General features: G+C 46.2%; 1 protein-coding gene across 1 annotated transcript in view; it reads left to right on the top strand.

Annotated features, from left to right (window-relative positions):
• map7d2b (MAP7 domain containing 2b) overlaps nucleotides 1–14,326 on the top strand; it is a gene marked incomplete at both ends in the record, with an annotated part of 18,699 nt that extends 4,373 nt beyond the window's left edge. The window contains 10 exons of the mRNA XM_080543534.1: nucleotides 6,942–7,031; nucleotides 7,646–7,707; nucleotides 7,868–7,989; nucleotides 8,092–8,297; nucleotides 9,558–9,696; nucleotides 11,483–11,663; nucleotides 11,953–12,057; nucleotides 12,494–12,557; nucleotides 13,190–13,364; nucleotides 14,086–14,326. Coding sequence (XP_080399660.1) covers nucleotides 6,942–7,031; nucleotides 7,646–7,707; nucleotides 7,868–7,989; nucleotides 8,092–8,297; nucleotides 9,558–9,696; nucleotides 11,483–11,663; nucleotides 11,953–12,057; nucleotides 12,494–12,557; nucleotides 13,190–13,364; nucleotides 14,086–14,326 — 1,385 coding nt within the window. The remainder of the gene's footprint in view (nucleotides 1–6,941; nucleotides 7,032–7,645; nucleotides 7,708–7,867; nucleotides 7,990–8,091; nucleotides 8,298–9,557; nucleotides 9,697–11,482; nucleotides 11,664–11,952; nucleotides 12,058–12,493; nucleotides 12,558–13,189; nucleotides 13,365–14,085) is intronic.
• Between the last annotated feature and the right edge of the window lie 2,392 nt (nucleotides 14,327–16,718).

Below are 16,718 nucleotides of genomic sequence, written 5' to 3' on the forward strand. Positions count from 1 at the left end.
CACCTAACCCTAATGTATGCAATTGTAACAGGATACAAAATCATTGATACAAAATCATTCTCATCATCCAAACATTCTATTAGCATTTGAATTGGGGGGGGGGGGGGTGGGCTGAAACAACAGCGCTATTACAGTCTCACTCAAACTGTAACTGTTGTAAATAGTAATCCACTATCACAACAGAATCTTATTTAATCCAATCAGGTTTTATATGTTATTATGACATCCTGTCTTTCATCATTGTAGATACTTTTCATTAGACATTACCTTTTCCTCCCCCACAAGCCACACCCTGCCATGTTCACACCTCATTCTATTCAGTCCCTATAGTCCTGGGGCCTCATTCATAAAAAAGTACTTGAACGTCATCTTTGACTTTCACGTAAGCACATTTTTCTAAACGGACGTAAGCATTATTTATAAAACGGGCTGAGATGGTTTAAAGTTGCGTACGTGCTTCCTTCTATAAATACCAAACATACTTGGAATTGAACGCAGGTGAATGAGGTTTGTATTAACGCCCTGTGATAGAGGCTCAATTATAGCGGCTGAATGAAGCCAAGTGCTATAATATAATACAGACAGACAATACTGACAATATTATATACTGTCTGTATTATATTATATTATAGCACTTGGCTTCATTCAGCCGCTATTTGAGCCGCTATCACAGGGCGTTAATACTATATTATAGGGTAGGCGTGCGTCTGGAAGCGGGAGAGGGCAGTAATACCACGTTCATTGATAAAATGACATAAGGGATGGAAAGGGGGGATGGCAGTTTTAGAAGGGGGATGATTTGGACTGTTTTTATTTCAGGGGGGGTGCCATTCCCCCTCATCCCGACTCAACTCGAAATCCAGTATCATTTAGCGCGTGGCCGGGCAAGGCATAGGCATGTTGAAGAGAGATAGACAGCTCCGGAGGGATATAAAGAAAGACTGAAATACAATCATAAACATTAGTTCCCTTTAAATCTTGAATTTAACCCATTTTCTCGGCTGGTAACAACATCGTTAATTTTATTACGAGCCACTTAAACTTCGCATGAATTACAGTAGGCAACGTTTTTCCAGTGCGGCTCACATGCCTGTAATAACTCCGCATAACCAGTAGGTAATGTGCGTAAGCAAGTTGAATACTCGACGTCGAGCTACGATCGTTTCCACGATCAAATTGACTCACGTTGAAATTGTATAAATCACTACGTTGACGTGGTTTTCTACGTACGACACGGGTAAGATCAAAATTTGATCTAAGCACGTTCTATGAATGAGGCCCCAGGTGAAGAAGGGCAGTATGTGTCCATCTTTACTTTATTGGGTGAATAAACTCAATATGGATGGTTGTACAGTTGTCTAGGCAAGAATAGGCTACAGCCGTTTTCAGAGTTCATTGAAATGCTAAGTGCTGTACTGCCAGCACTTCCATTATCACCTAACCCTAATGTATGCAATTGTAACAGGATACAAAATCATTGATACAAAATCATTCTCATCATCCAAACATTCTATTAGCATTTGAATTGGGGGGGGGGGGGGGGGGGGCTGAAACAACAGCGCTATTACAGTCTCACTCAAACTGTAACTGTTGTAAATAGTAATCCACTATCACAACAGAATCTTATTTAATCCAATCAGGTTTTATATGTTATTATGACATCCTGTCTTTCATCATTGTAGATACTTTTCATTAGACATTACCTTTTCCTCCCCCACAAGCCACACCCTGCCATGTTCACACCTCATTCTATTCAGTCCCTATAGGCGAGTCAATATATGGTTTAACCCCAAAAAAATTGATACAAAAGGTTTTTCAATGGATTCTGGTAGTATTGGGCGTGCTAAATAACATACTAAAAGTCGACCAAAATCGACCCCTCAGAAAGCCGTCATTTCCAAGATGGCGTCCCAGATGGCGCCGGGGCGATTAAAATGGCTATATCTCAAATTAAGAAAATGGTGCAAAGGATTTCTTAACTGATTCTGGTACCTCTGGGCATGCTCACTAACATACTAAAAATCTAGGAAAATACACCTTCCAGAAAGGCTTCATTTTCAAGATGGCGTCCAAAATTGCGGCCGGCCAAGCTTAAAATGGCTATATATATGTCAATAGAAAAATTATATAAATGATTTTGTCATTTGATTCTGGTACCCCAAGTACCCCTAGACATACTTAGGAACATACTAAAGTTTTAGGGAAATACACCTTCCGAAGAGGCTTAATTTTCAAAATGGTGTCCAAAATGACGACTGGGAGCTTAGAATGCCTGTATCTCAAATGGGAAAAAATTCTAAAGGATTTATAAACTGATTCTGGCACCTCTATACATTAATAACGAGCAAAATATCTAGCTAAATATATCTGCTAGGAATGCATCATTTGCATCATCAAAATGGCTGCCTGTAGCTTATTTTGGCTAAAATTTAAATTGGTTATTATATTCAACCTAGAAAGCTGGCTTTGGTGTTGAACACAAAATAAATGACCCACTTATTGTGGTCTTTAGGCCTACTCATCATCATCTTCAGGATCCTCTGGGAGAAACTTGTTATGTGGATTGTCACATTCATGAAGTTGACATGGTCCACAGACAGTAGTACAAGGTAGTCCATATTTTCTGCATGAGCAGCGAAGTGTCTTGCAGGCAGTGGTACAGTTACAATGAATGACCTTCAAGAGACTGTCTGGAGCAGCATTCATTGTTGACATGAATGGGACAAATCTATTGTCCTGCAGGTTCCAGCCCCAGTCTAGAGCATCTATACCATCATCTGTTCCCATCCAGACCATGACCTGGTAGTATGCTCTACGACAGTGGAAATTGGTAACAGATTCAGTTGGTGGTAGACGTTCAGGCGTTACCGTTGATGAAGCTGAGACAACCTTCTTGCTGAAAATGTTATATCTCATTTTTGCAAGCGAATCTGTGCACTTTCCACCAAAAAAGACAGCCATTGCTTGGCACCCAAGGTCATCGATCACATCTGTTGTCTGGTTTGGTACAGTGAATGCATTGGCACAAGCCTGAAGGACAGGATCCCCTTTTACAAGTTTTTGGAATGCTGTCTTTTTGCCAACTCCGAAGATCCGGGAAGTTGTGTCACAGCCAGTCACAGCATGGATGAACAGCAACTGAGAACACACATCCTGTCCGAGTACTTCTTTCAAATGGTTTATGGCGTACACTTTAAAACTGCCATCAGCTTTCGACTTGTCTGATCTGAAATAAAGGCCCTTGCTATCTCTCTGTGCATAGTAAAGAAGTAAGACGAGGTGATCAGTATCTTCTCCAATCAGCGTCGTGGTGTGAAGAAGAGATGATCCCACTGCGGCCCTTACTATGTCTACATCAGCATCTCCAAGTGAATTGACCACAGTGCAATCCCGTTCTTTCAGTTCATCACTTATCATGTGGATCAGTTTCTGTTTATTCAGATCTCTTGACAGGAACTCCTCCTTCTTACCTGAGAACTCTGTCTCAGCAGTGAAGTTGACAATGGGATGAATATTGTTTCCTCTTCTTTGATGTGTGTTGTCTTTAATGGATGGCCCATCCTGATAGCCATCAAACACAATGGTTGTAGCTGAGCCATAATGTTGGATGGTGAAGTCTGCATATGACTGTGCAATTTTACCATAGCTTTGTCCGTGCTTCCATTGTATTCGGTGAAGGAGTGAACCACCATCAAGAACATAATGCTCGGTTTCTGGTACAGAATCTAGGATTGCATCACTTGCATGATCACAGATCGCGTGCGCTAGTTGTGGTTTATCAGCTTTGCGGAAGACGTTTCCGGCTTCAAAGAGGGCAGGAGGGAAAGGACTGAGTTCGTAACGCATAACCTCCTCCAATGACAGCTCTCCAGTTTGGGAGACAATAAGGATACGTTGAAAAAGAAGTGCAGAATCAATGATTCGATCAGGAGCAACCTTGATAGACGATTTTTGTCCAAGGGTTATGGCTTTATCCTTTCTACTAAATGAAAATGTGAATGCCGGCTGTCCGATCATTTTGTGCATGATGTTGGAGCTGAATGAGTACTACGCCAACTACAGCTCCTTCTACAACACCACAGACATCCCCCCGCCCAACATCCAACCTGCGTAGGTCATCAGAGGGCCCTGCTGGGAGACCGCCGTTGGCATTGTTAGATATACATACAATATCTCTATATATATATACAACACTCTCTCTCTCTCTCTCTTTCTCTCTCTCTCCCTCTCTCTCTCTCTCCCTCTCTCTCTCCCTCTCTCTCTCTCTCTCTCTCTCTCACTCTCTCCCTCTCTCTCTCTCGCTCTCTCCCTCTCTCTATGCTGTAGGCCTATACGTATTATTAATATTTTTATATTTAATAGTTCATATTTTATCATATATAATATAATATTTGATGGCGAGTGCCATACCTTGCCATACCAAAACGACGCCTATGTTGCACATCTGGTTAGATGCCGAACTGCGTTTCGTTGTCTTAGTACTTAGTACTCTATCTATAGTCCCACTGCCCCAGCTGTAGGTGAAGGTCTATACAGTGTATATATTTTAACAGAATTGTATTCTGTCTATGGCCGTATTCTTTCTATGGCCGTATTCTGTCTATGGCTGTATTCTGTCTATGGCTGTATTCTGTCTATGGCTGTATTCTGGAAGGTGTATTTTCCTAGATTTTTTGTATGTTAGTGAACATGCCCAGAGGTACCAGAATCAGTTGAGAAATCCTTTGCACCATATTCTCAATTTGAGATATAGCCATTTTAATATCTCCACCGCCATCTGGGACGCCATCTTGGAAATGGCGGCTTTCGGGGGGGTCGATTTTGGTCGACTTTTAGTATGTTATTTAGCACGCCCAATACTATCGGAATCCATCGAAAAACCTTTTGTATCAAATTTTTTTGGGTTAAGTGCTTTTTTTTCATAGATTGATTCACCTACTATAGTCCTGGGCTTTTGCCAGTGAAAATAGCTGTTCAACATCCTCTGGGTTTTCCCCGATGGCAGTAGTTCTAACAGGTTCCGTTTGGGCAGTGCAGTTCAGTTCCCGCCCATTTATTCTATATTATAGTATGTAGTTATTATTATATGTAAATAGCGTTGGCCAATGTAATGCATTATTATCCAACTGAAACCCAAAATCCTAACTTCTGTCTTGCATGAAAATGTGTCAGAATAAAATATAAAACCTGATTAATGAATAAGATAATTTTAGTGCCAGTGGGCTAAACAGAAATGAATCTGTACACCTTGAGCTGGACTTTTAGCGGGCAGAATACGCTACAGCCACCCGTGCACAGTCTTCAGAGCTACAGTCACCCCCAGAGCTCGGTGTTCTATTCATATGCTAAATGAGGTACTGCCGAGGTGTTGTATCCATTTCAATGGTAGTGAATAGACAGACTGAGGCTACACGACTAAGAATCGCAATTTCGGGGTCGATCTGATCTCTGGCTAAGCGTTTTCTCATTGTCACGCAAAAGAATCTTTGGCCACATGGAATCGCGTATTCAAGTACACTGGGCATGCGCGTACTGGTAGATCCAGAAAATGATTCAAATATAATTGAGACAGTACTGTAAAATAATTGAAATTCATTTATTTTAATTCATTCGTTAGTAATGAAAACTCCTGCAGACCCGATCAATCCCCTCTCCACTTAGATCACATTTCCTGATTGCATGAAAAATGTATCTGTAGCGCAATGCGCACATCAATCAATCAAACTTTATTTATACAGCATAAGTCATGGATTGAATATTTGGTCACCGTCCTATTCAACTGAGGTATGTTTCGACATGTATGAGAAATGAACAGTGCGCTTATCACTTTTCACTCACACCCCACACCCCACCAAAGATCCAAACAGATCAGATCCAAACATTCTAGCATTTGGCGGAGGGGGACAGATGCAAAAACACACTATAGCGAGATTAGCAAGACTCGCTCCTGTCCTCTCAGGAGACCACTAACTGTAAATAGTAATCCACAGATATGCACAGATAACTGCTATATTATATATTATATTATTACTATATACAGCCTAACGCACCCACCTTGGCTCAATCTGGAGCTGATCAGCGGGACTTGGCTGGGAAATCCAGTGCACATAAGCAGATGCTTGGCAATTGGCAAATATCACATTAGATTAGATTCAACTTTATTGACGTCCCGCGCTCCAAAATGAACAACTGCCTTGCGTATTGTGTATTATTATCATTGCTGCCGCGTGGTCGACATGAAAATTGTAGCCTTATAGCCTGACTCCTGCCTGCCTGTCTGCCCACTCTCGCTCCGGTCGGGGGCACACACCCGTTCCCCGGGTGTGGGGTCAAAAGTAGGTGAAACAGCATCGTGCTTGCAGTGTGAACCCAAGAGAGCAGACATGCATACTTAAACATAGGACCTCAGATTCAGACAGGCAGACACACACACACAGACACTCACACAGAGAGAGACACACACACACGCATACAAGTTGATACAACTACCCTGAGCTAGCTCTATCCATATTTATGTATGCATCAGAGGGACTAGGGGCCAGGTAGACACACACACACACACAGACACAGACACACACAGAGAGACACACACACACACAGAGAGAGACACACACACACACGCACACACGCATACAACTACCCCGAGCTAGCTCTATCCATATTTATGGATGCATCTGGGGGCTAGGGGCCATTTCTCATATCTCAGTCTGCATGAATTGGTGGGATTCGTCATGTGTGTATGATGAGTGACATAGTCTGTGATGTGTGTTTGTTAAGTGGTGTTTTAATGGTGAGTGTTTGGTGGGTTAGTTGTTGAGAGTGTGTCAGCTGTGTGGGTTTGTGACGTTTTATTGGTCAGTCATGCTCATTGGGTTGTCAATGATGACGTCGTTGACGTGTGTCTCAGTGACTCCTCCTTCTCACGATGCATCTCTCTGCAGCGTGTGACTTCCTGACTCCGCCCTCATCGGACCAGCCAATCAGCAAGCGCCTGTCCAACTCCTCAGCCGCCCTGCACTCCCCAGAGAGAGGCAAGTGTCGCTGAATCCCATTGAACCCCCTCCTAACTCCTCCACTACCCAGCTGGCAAGCTTGGGGTAGCTCATGAATGGCCTGTTGTCGGCAGAGTGAGCCGCCCTCTATCTGCAAAAGCTGTTGGCCAAATTTTGCTAGTCGACTTAATGATGGCCCAACAGCAGCAAACAGGGGTCCACTGTTACACTGCCATCGGCTAGCTAGGAACCAACCTACACCCCACAAGCGGCCCCACGTCAGGGTCTGATGTTGACTGATGAGCTGCTCTGTTGCCGCTAGCGGCCCGATAAGCGCTTGCTAGCTGAGTAGTGTCTGAAATATCAGACCCAGGTCCACATGTATACAGTACAACTATAACTATAATCCAGGTCTTGCTAGCTGAGTAGTGTCTGAAATATCCATGAAATGAAATGTTGATCTGATCTCGGCGGTTCAATTTGGAAGTAATGTGTGTGAGGGATGTTTCTGTAGTTTTGCACAGAGCTTTCTGTACAGTTCTACAATATGTATGCTATGCTAGTCTCTTTATTTGTGTGTGTGTGTGTGTGTGTGTGTGTGTGTTTCTGCGGTTTATCCTCACGTATAGCGTCCCTCAGTCCCCAGCGGACAGTGTACAAGAAGAGCCTCGCTGGACCCCCAGACGAAATCAGAGGGACCCCTAAAACACCTACAGTCAGTACAAGACACACACACACACAGACACATGCACGCGCATGCACGCACACATGCAGCACACACACACACAATGATACATTGTTGATTTGCTTATGATGCACTACCATACAGTAGTTACCTAACATCCTGGTTATCTTTGCTCTGGTTGTGCTTGCAGACAGAGAAGAGTCCCTTCCCCTGCCTGACTGACTCTCCAATGAAGCGCCTTGAATCTCCGACCACACCCACCCGAACCCCCGCCCCCAAAGCCCAAAGCAAAGCCCTGGGTACACCAAAGAGGTTCGAACCAACCCCCCCCCCCCCACACACACACACACACAGATCTCAATGCTTTTAAGAATATGAAGAACGTTGATGACCTTGTGTTGCCATGTCTTCCAGGGTGAGGTCGACCAAGAGCCGTGCCCAGTCCCCCTGCTCCCCCGGCCAGTTCCCCCCCTCCCCCCACAGACAGCGCCCTGCCACCACCCCCGGAACTGACGGCAACCAGGAGGGCCGAGGTCATGGAACCTTGGAGAAGAAGTCCTCCAAGTCAGAGGCCCCAGAGAAGAGGATGCCCAAATCTACTAGCAGAGACCTGGGAGCTGGTATGTGTGTATGTGTGTATGTGTGTGTGTGTGTGTGTGTGTGTGTGTGTGTGTGTGTGTGTGTTTCTTAGGTTTGGGTGAACATTTTCTTATTGAGTATTTTCCTCCTAATCTCACGACATACGATGATACCGTTTATTGTATTACATATTCCATATTTAATGTAAACGGTCTGGTGAAAGAAAGAGACATGTTTTCACCACTAGACTGCAAACACAGCAGGACTTACCTGGAGTTTGGAGCATTTTTACAGACTATTGACTGTAAGATAACAATATCACGATATACTCCAAATATCACAATATTGGATAATATTGAATACCGGCCCAACCCTAGTGTTTGTGCCTTTGTGCCAGATTTGTACTGATACTGTATATGAGTTTATCCCTTTTGTGACAATAATTTTGGTTGTGGACCCTTACATACATATAGTCAAATCTAGTATAAAGAGAGGTGGACCTAATGACAGAGTTTAGGTGTTACAGCTCTGATGGGGCTGAGTAATGATCAGCGAGGGGGCTGGCTGGCTACTGGCTGGTTGGTTGGCTGGCTAGTTGGTTGGCTGGTTGGCTGGCTGGCTGGCTGGCTGGCTGGCTGACTGGCTGGTTGGCTGGCTGGTTGGTTGGCTGGCTGGCTGGTTGGTTGGCTGGTTGGCTGGCTGGCTGGCTGGTTGGCTGGCTGGCTGGTTGGTTGGTTGGCTGGCTGGCTGGCTGCTGGCTCAGATCAGATGGATGTCATTGTCCTTGAGGAGACAGAGGAGAGAGAGAGGAGGAATGTAACCTGAACTACCCAGTCTGCCTGCAGGCCAGAACACACGCAGAACTGCCACCCTCGCTGTCTACACCCTCTCTGTCTGTCTGTCTGTCTGTCTGTCTGACTGTCTGACTGGCTCTCTGTCTGTCTGTCTGTCTGACTCTCTGTCTGTCTGTCTGTCTGACTGACTCTCTTTCTGTCTGTCTGTCTGACTCTCTGTCTGTCTGTCTGACTCTCTGTCTGTCTGTCTGTCTGCCTGACTCTCTCTGTCTGTCTGTCTGACTCTCTGTCTAACTCTGTCTGACTCTTTGTCTGTCTGTCTGTCTGTCTGTCTGTCTGACTCTCTGTCTGCCTGACTCTGTCTGTCTATTCCCCGATGCCTGTCTGTTCTCACCACTTCTTGTCTCTCTCTCTCTCTGTCTATCTGCCCCCACTCTCATTATCTCTCCCTCCCTCTCTCCCATTCCCTCTCCTCCTCCCCCTTACCCCCCTCCCTCTCTATCTCAGAGTCTCCATGTACGCCCACAGGCAGGAATGTTGCCGGGACAACAGATGCAGAGGAGGCATCTAGACTGCTGGCAGAGAGACGGCGTCTGGCCCGAGTACAGAAAGAACAAGAGGAGAGACAACGATTGGAGGATGAGAGGTGTGTGTGTGTGTGTGTGTGTGTGTGTGTGTGTGTGTGGGTGTGTGTGTGTGTGTGTGTGCATGTGCGTGTGTGTGTGGAGTGTGTGTGTGTGTGTGTGCATGTGTGCATGTGCAATTGATCATGTGTGTGTGTGTGTGTGTGTGACGTGTCTGCATGTCTAGCTGACATCTCTACATGGATGTCAGCCCACCATCTCAAGCTCAATCTTAACAAGACTCATCCCAGGAAAAGCCTGCCCTCTCCAAGACTTCTCCATCACAGTGGAGAACTCTACTGTAACAGCCAAGAACCTTGGAGTGATCCTGGACAACCGCCTATCCTGTGCGGAGAACATCGCAGCGACAGCACGCTCCTGCAGATTCTTCCTTTAAAACAGGGGTCCCCAAACTTTTTTCTGTGAGGGCCACATCATTTTTCCTTTCTGTGATGGGGGCCTGGGTTGGTCTCTAACCTAAAATAATATGGAACGGAGTGGAATGGAGGCGGTTGCGCAAAGCAATTGCGCGCAGGAGAGCACTGGTGGATGCAAACAAAGTCTAAACAGTTGAATTTGGATGGAATTTATACCTATAGTGATATGTCAATGAAATATAATCAGTTTTACAGTCTGATACTTGAGGGAGGACCCTCATCATACACGGGGGGACCCATGAAGCAGGGCTGTCTGGGGGTCCTTAAACGAGCATCAAACACTTCAGTTCTTGCATTCTGGTGAATTTAGATGCAATTTGTGCCCTTTCTGCATCAATTCATGGTGGAAATTTATTTCCAATTATTTGCGAAACAGCGCCCCCGCCACCACGTCGGTGCAATGCCGCAATTGCAGTTAGAAATTACACGTTGTTCAAAGGGCCGGTCCAAGTGTGGGGGTGGGCCGTGTTCGGGCCGCGGGCCGAAGTTTGGGGACCCCTGCTTTACAACATCAGAAGGATACGACCATTCCTCACCAGAGAAGCAGCGCAACTCTTGACACAGTCACTGGTCATCTCCCACCTTGACTACTGCAACGTACTCTTGGCTGGGCTCCCCGCCTCCGCCATCAGACCTCTGCAGCTCATCCAAAGTGCTGCTGCCCGTCTGGTGTTCAACCTTCCCAAATGTTCTCATGTATGCACCCTGCACTGGCATTCAGACCTTAGTGCTTGCCTATCAGGCAGCAAAACGGACAGCCCCTGCCTACCTGTAGGCAATGGTCACCCTTCAAACATCAGCCCATTCACTCCGCTCCTCCACCTCTGCTGGCCGACTGGCCCCACCACCTCTACGCCAACGTGGCAGTCACGCTGCCCGGTCACATCTCTTGACTATACTGGCTCCCCGCTGGTGGAATGAGCTTCCCACTACCCCCCAGCACTGTGTCTCCTGAGACACCTGCTTCCCCCTATACTGTCTCCTAAAATGTCTACTTCCCCCCTTGTACTGTTTCTTCAGTGTCCAAAAAAGAAAAGAAAATTATTTCTTTCTTCTTCTATCACAATGACTGCCAATGGCCCCTGGCCTGAGCTAGATTAAACTCTTCCTGCTACGACTGGTGAATTGATGATTCACTTCCTTAGTCAAATGTATCTGCTAAATGGAGTAAATGTAAATGTGTCTGTGTGTGTTTGTGTGCGCCTGTGTGCGTGTACGTGCCATTTATAGTGTGTGTGTGTGTGTGTGTGTGTGTGTGAGTGTGTGTATGTGTGTGTGTGTGTGCATGCGTGTAAGTGCCATTGATAATGTCTGTGCGTGTGTGTGTATGTGTGTGTGTGTGTATGTAAGTAACATATCCCTCTCTCATCAGACTGAGGGCAGAGGAGGAGCAGAGGAGAGAGGAGGAGGCGCGGGAGCGGCAGGTGAGAGAGGCACTGCGAGCGGAGGAGGAGAGAGAGAGACAGGAGGAGGAGAGGAAGAACAAGGAGGTGGAGGACAGACGACAGAAGGAGCAACGCTGGAAAGACATGCAGGACCAGCTGGACAGAGAGGTCAGCGGTGAAAGTTCAGATGAGGGGTTATTACCACTGTGTATGTGTGTCAATGCAAGCTGTCAATGCAAGCTGTTCAAAGTGAGTCAATATGAATATGACATTTCTCAATAGAAATCCCTTATTGTCCATTTATTGTCATGTTTTTGTGATACACAAATTGTGATACACAGTTTTAGAGCTGAATATTCACATTCGCAATATCAATGGTTATGTTGTCGTGTGCTGTCTTGAACATGTTGTGTGTGTGTGTGTGTGTGTGTGTGTGTGTGTGTGTGTGTGTGTTCAGAGAGAGGAGGCATTCTTGCGCGCTCAGAGAGAGGCTGAGAGGAAGAGACATGAGAGAGAACTGCTGCATATACAGGAAGACAAGGAGAGACTGCAGAGGAAGAAGGTAATACACACACACACACGTGCATGCACGCACGCACACACACACATACACACACACACATAACCATATGACACTTTCATAACTTTAATATTTATGCACAGTACAAAAAAAGTAACAACAACAAACAACAACAAATACACGATTCAACACACATCCAATTCTACTCATACATTCATACCATTATTCTAGATTTTCAACTATTTCAACACTTGCAGCATTTGTGGCTTTTCTTGAATGTTTACATACATAATGTCTCTGCATTTCCAAGTCCTAGATGCCAACCTTTCAACACAAACTGTTTAGCATCAGCCCGAAAAACGGCTGCTCTAAACACCTGCGTGTGTGTGTGTGTGTGTGTGTGTGTGTGTGTGTGTGTGTGTGTGTGTGTGTGTGTGTGTGTGTGTGTGTGTGTGTGTGTGTGCGTGTGTCTCCACAGCGGATTGAGGAGATCATGAAGAGAACACGGAAGAGCGAGGCTGATACCCCATCCCTTCCCTCAGGTATAAGTCCACACACACACACACACACGCACACTGAATCAGCTGCAGTGTGACTCAGCAGACAGTGAGGCAGGCAGGGAGATAGAGCTCCCCCATGTGGCGGAGAAGAGAATTATCTCAGTGAGTCTCTGTAGTCTCAGGTGAAGATGAGACTGTGATGGATGTGAGCCTCACATTGTGAAGGTGGATTGCATTGTCTAGTCACTAGCCCCAATTCACAAACATTCCTTTCACTTACTCTGGGGATCTGCATGCTCTTATATTTAGTTTTGACCTCTTTCACTTCAAAAGCTGCTTTAAAATAAGAAAAGTGGCCATCATTAATCTGTAGGTTCAGTGAAGAGTGCTGTTTTGGTCCAAACCAAGCTGGACTTTCTCAAATCTGGTGTTGGTGTGGTTGAACACTGGCCATGTATTCCTATTTTACGCTGTGTCTGTTTACAAAGGATGTAAGGGTGTCCAGAGAAGGTGCAAAACGATGTGCTACGCCTTTAAACGACAGTTTAGACTGATGCTTACTGGATAACCGGATCCTTCAGTTTACTCCACATATTCGCCACTGTCCACTGTACTCAGGTTTTGGCACAGCAATATGTACAGGTTTACTCCCTGTAACATCTCACTCTCCGCAGGTGTGTCTGAGGTAAGGGGCCAGGCAGATGGGGGGTCAGAGGATGACGCGGTGGTGGAGGTGCCCCCCCTCTCTGGCCCGGCCCAGGTGGAGTCGCCCCTCATCACCCTGGGACCCCTGGAGACTAAGAGCTGTGGAGATGAGCTGTCAGATGGAGTACAGTCTATGGACGTCAGGTGGGCTGTCTGACTGTCTGTATGGCTGTCTGGCTGGTTGGTTGGCTGTTTCTGATTCCCTGTCTTGTCTGTCTGTCTGTCTGTAAATGGTAAATGGACTGACTTATATAGCGCCTTATTCCAAAGGGCTTTACAATGGCCTCTCATTCACCCATTCACACACACATTCACACACCAATGGCTGCAAGCTACCATGCAAGGCGCCGGCCAGCTCATTGGGAGCAATTTGGGGTTAAGTGTCTTGCCCACGGACACTTTGACATGTGGCCAGCCAGGGCTCAAACCGCCGATCTGCCAACCTTGCCATTATTAGATGCTGGCTCTACCTCCTGCGCAACAGCCGTCCCTCTGTCTGCCTGTCTGTCTGTCTGTCTGATTGTCTGGCTGTTTGTCTGGCTGTCTGTCTGTTTGTCTGACTGTTTGTCTGGCTGTCTGTCTGTCTTTCTGTCTGTCTGTCTGCCTGCCTGTCTGACTCTCTGTCTGCCTTGCTGTCTGGCTGTTTTGCTGTCTCTGTCTGCCTTTCTGTTTCTCTGTCTCTCTGGCCCTTTCTCAATTGTTAGAAAATCTGTCCTTGATAATGTATATATATATATATATTTATATCCTGGAGACAAAAGTAACAATACTTCAGGCTTTAGTTTTGGATTGATGTATGGCATACCTGTCTCTCTTTCTCTGTCTCACACACACACACGCACACACACTCTCATGTCTCCTGCAGCCCAGTCTCTAGGGATGAGCTGGTGAGCGTTCAGGACTTCTCCCCGGTCAGCGAGGGGTTAATGAGCAACACCCGTGCCTTTGAGCACCTGATGGACCTCACGGCCCAGGAGTGTGACAGCGCCGCGGCGATCGGAGACTTCAATAAGAACCTGCTGATCCAGGGTTACAACCCCGCCGCTGACTCCTCCCAGATCATCCACAGCCTCAGCTCCAGCGCTGGCAAACTGGACATGCAGTAATCAGGTAGGAACACACACGCACAGGCACACACACACACACACACACACACACACACACACACACACACACACACACACACACACACACACACAGTAGCATACTAAGCACAACCAAGGTAGAGAACGGCACAGACAACGGAGCTCAGCCACACCGGGTGGATTTAATAAAGAATTATTCTCACAGGGCGTAAAGTCCAACTCAGGTCTTCGTCTTAAAGGGTCCCGGGGTCGGCCTGGTGACAGAAAACACACGCCAACAATACCTCTTTGTGTAGAATTGTTCTGCCGGAAACCGTCTCTCACCCTCTCGATGCGTCTTGTTCGGTTCACTGCTCTCCGCCCTGTGCTGTCTCCTCTCCCTCTTTTGGAGGAGCCACAGGTGTGCCGGATTGCGGTAACGAGCCCGCGTTTCATTTTCCGCTGCCATCCGCCCCCATTCCGCACATGGCAGCCGTACGTATGTGTAGTTTTTCCCTCCGATCACCCTGCCCCTCTGGTGGAATGGGCGCTGTCCGTGGTGCTGAACCTTGTCAATACCAGGTAGTACGTGGGGGTTACTACAGCACATAGATTAAACATACACACAACTAGACATCCAGTAACCAGGTAGGAACACATGGACACACACACACAGACACACACACTTACTAAACTTAAAACATACGTATAAGCACCTTTACCAATTTATCTCTCAATAATCCTCTAACTGACCCTTTGCTTCCTCCTCCCTCTTCTTCTCCTTCTCCCCCTTCTCCTCCTCCTCCTCCTTCTCCTCCTCCTCCTCCTCTTTCTCCCCCTCACCCCCTCCTCTAGGGTACGGTGTTGGGCTGGAGCTAGCTGGATGGGTACAGACTGGAGCCAAGAGAAGCAGGGTGGTCTCTCCCCCTTCCCAGAAGAGAGACCCGAGAGAGAGAGACCAGCTGCCTGTGCCTCTGCCCTCCCTCCCTTTATCTCACTGGCTGGGGGGGGGACCCTCCCTCTGCACCCCCCAGCTTCCACAGAGAGCAAGCAACCGCTGAATGTCTGGTTCTTCATCCATAAACCTCTGCATACCCTGCTGAAGATCCTGTTTACACACACACACACACACACACACACACACACACATGCACACACATGCACACAGACACACACACACACACACACACACACACACACACGCACGCACACACACACACACACACACACACACACACACAAAAACACGTGTACACACACACACACACACACACACACACAAACACATGGTTTCAGTTAATACTCTCACCCTATAAAGTGTAAAGCTTAGTCTCTCTGTCCTAGCTGTATAACAATGCTCTGTATAAACCTGTCTCAGTGTCGGTACATGATGATGATGTCACCACACTGTCTTTGAGGATACAATATGATCCTGTTCATTTCCTGTAGCATTTATCCTGTGAGAAACACACTGACGTTAATCCTGTAGCATCTTCAATGGAGACAACACATCTCCTGTATATACTGTATACTGTATGGGGGGGGGTCGTAGCTGTGATGACTACTATGTCAGGAGTTTCTTTCTGTCAGTGTTTACGATGGTTGGTACTGTAATGTTCATACACCATCACTGACACACTGTACTTTTGATTGGATGACAAGTCTTCTCGACTTCTTTACGCTACATAAAACTCAGCTACCCAAATCTAGATATGTTAGCATCCCGCAGCTGGAGAAAGTCGTCTATGGAAGTGGATGATATATTATAACCCCATTATCACTTAGAGAGAGGTAAAAAAACAAAAAAACAAAAAATCTGGCTTCGGTTTCTTACGCTGTCCATAGCTTTAGTGGAAGGTCGAAAATATCTGTCTAGAGGCACCGAATTCCTTGAAGAGGAATCTCAAGAAAATTAACTGCAAAAAAAAAATGTACAAAAAAAAAGTTAAACTGAATGGTTCTGTATTTTATTTATTTTTTCTTCAGGTGGGGATATATTGACACGGTGTGAGTGTTTGTGTTTTTGGACACTGTAACTGCGCTAGCTGTAGCATTAGTTTGCACTGTCTGGTTGTGTCACACCTTTCTGAAGACCCTCACCTGCTCCACTCTGGGCTGGATTGCTTATCCTGCAACGCAAAGACCCATTCTACCAGTCAATTCTCTCAAACAGATGCTGATGTGGAACAACAGCTATCAACACAACTTGACCGTATATGGAGATCTCACCAACAGGGCAGCATTCTGCGTTCAATGGAGGCTCTGTTGACTACTACTGTATCCAATTATACATGCTTACTGTACCTGTCTTGTTCTACTAATCTTACTGTAAGACCTGTCTATGCTTTGCTCTCAGGGTGTGTGTAGCTCAGCATGTGTGCCTCTCTTGCAGTTGTTGTTCCGCTGTGAGGTGCCAATCATTCATCATTGCCAC

This window comes from Nansenia antarctica, assembly GCF_963989245.1.
Source record: "Nansenia antarctica genome assembly, chromosome: 12".
In the NCBI taxonomy this organism is placed as follows: Eukaryota; Metazoa; Chordata; class Actinopteri; order Argentiniformes; family Microstomatidae; genus Nansenia; species Nansenia antarctica.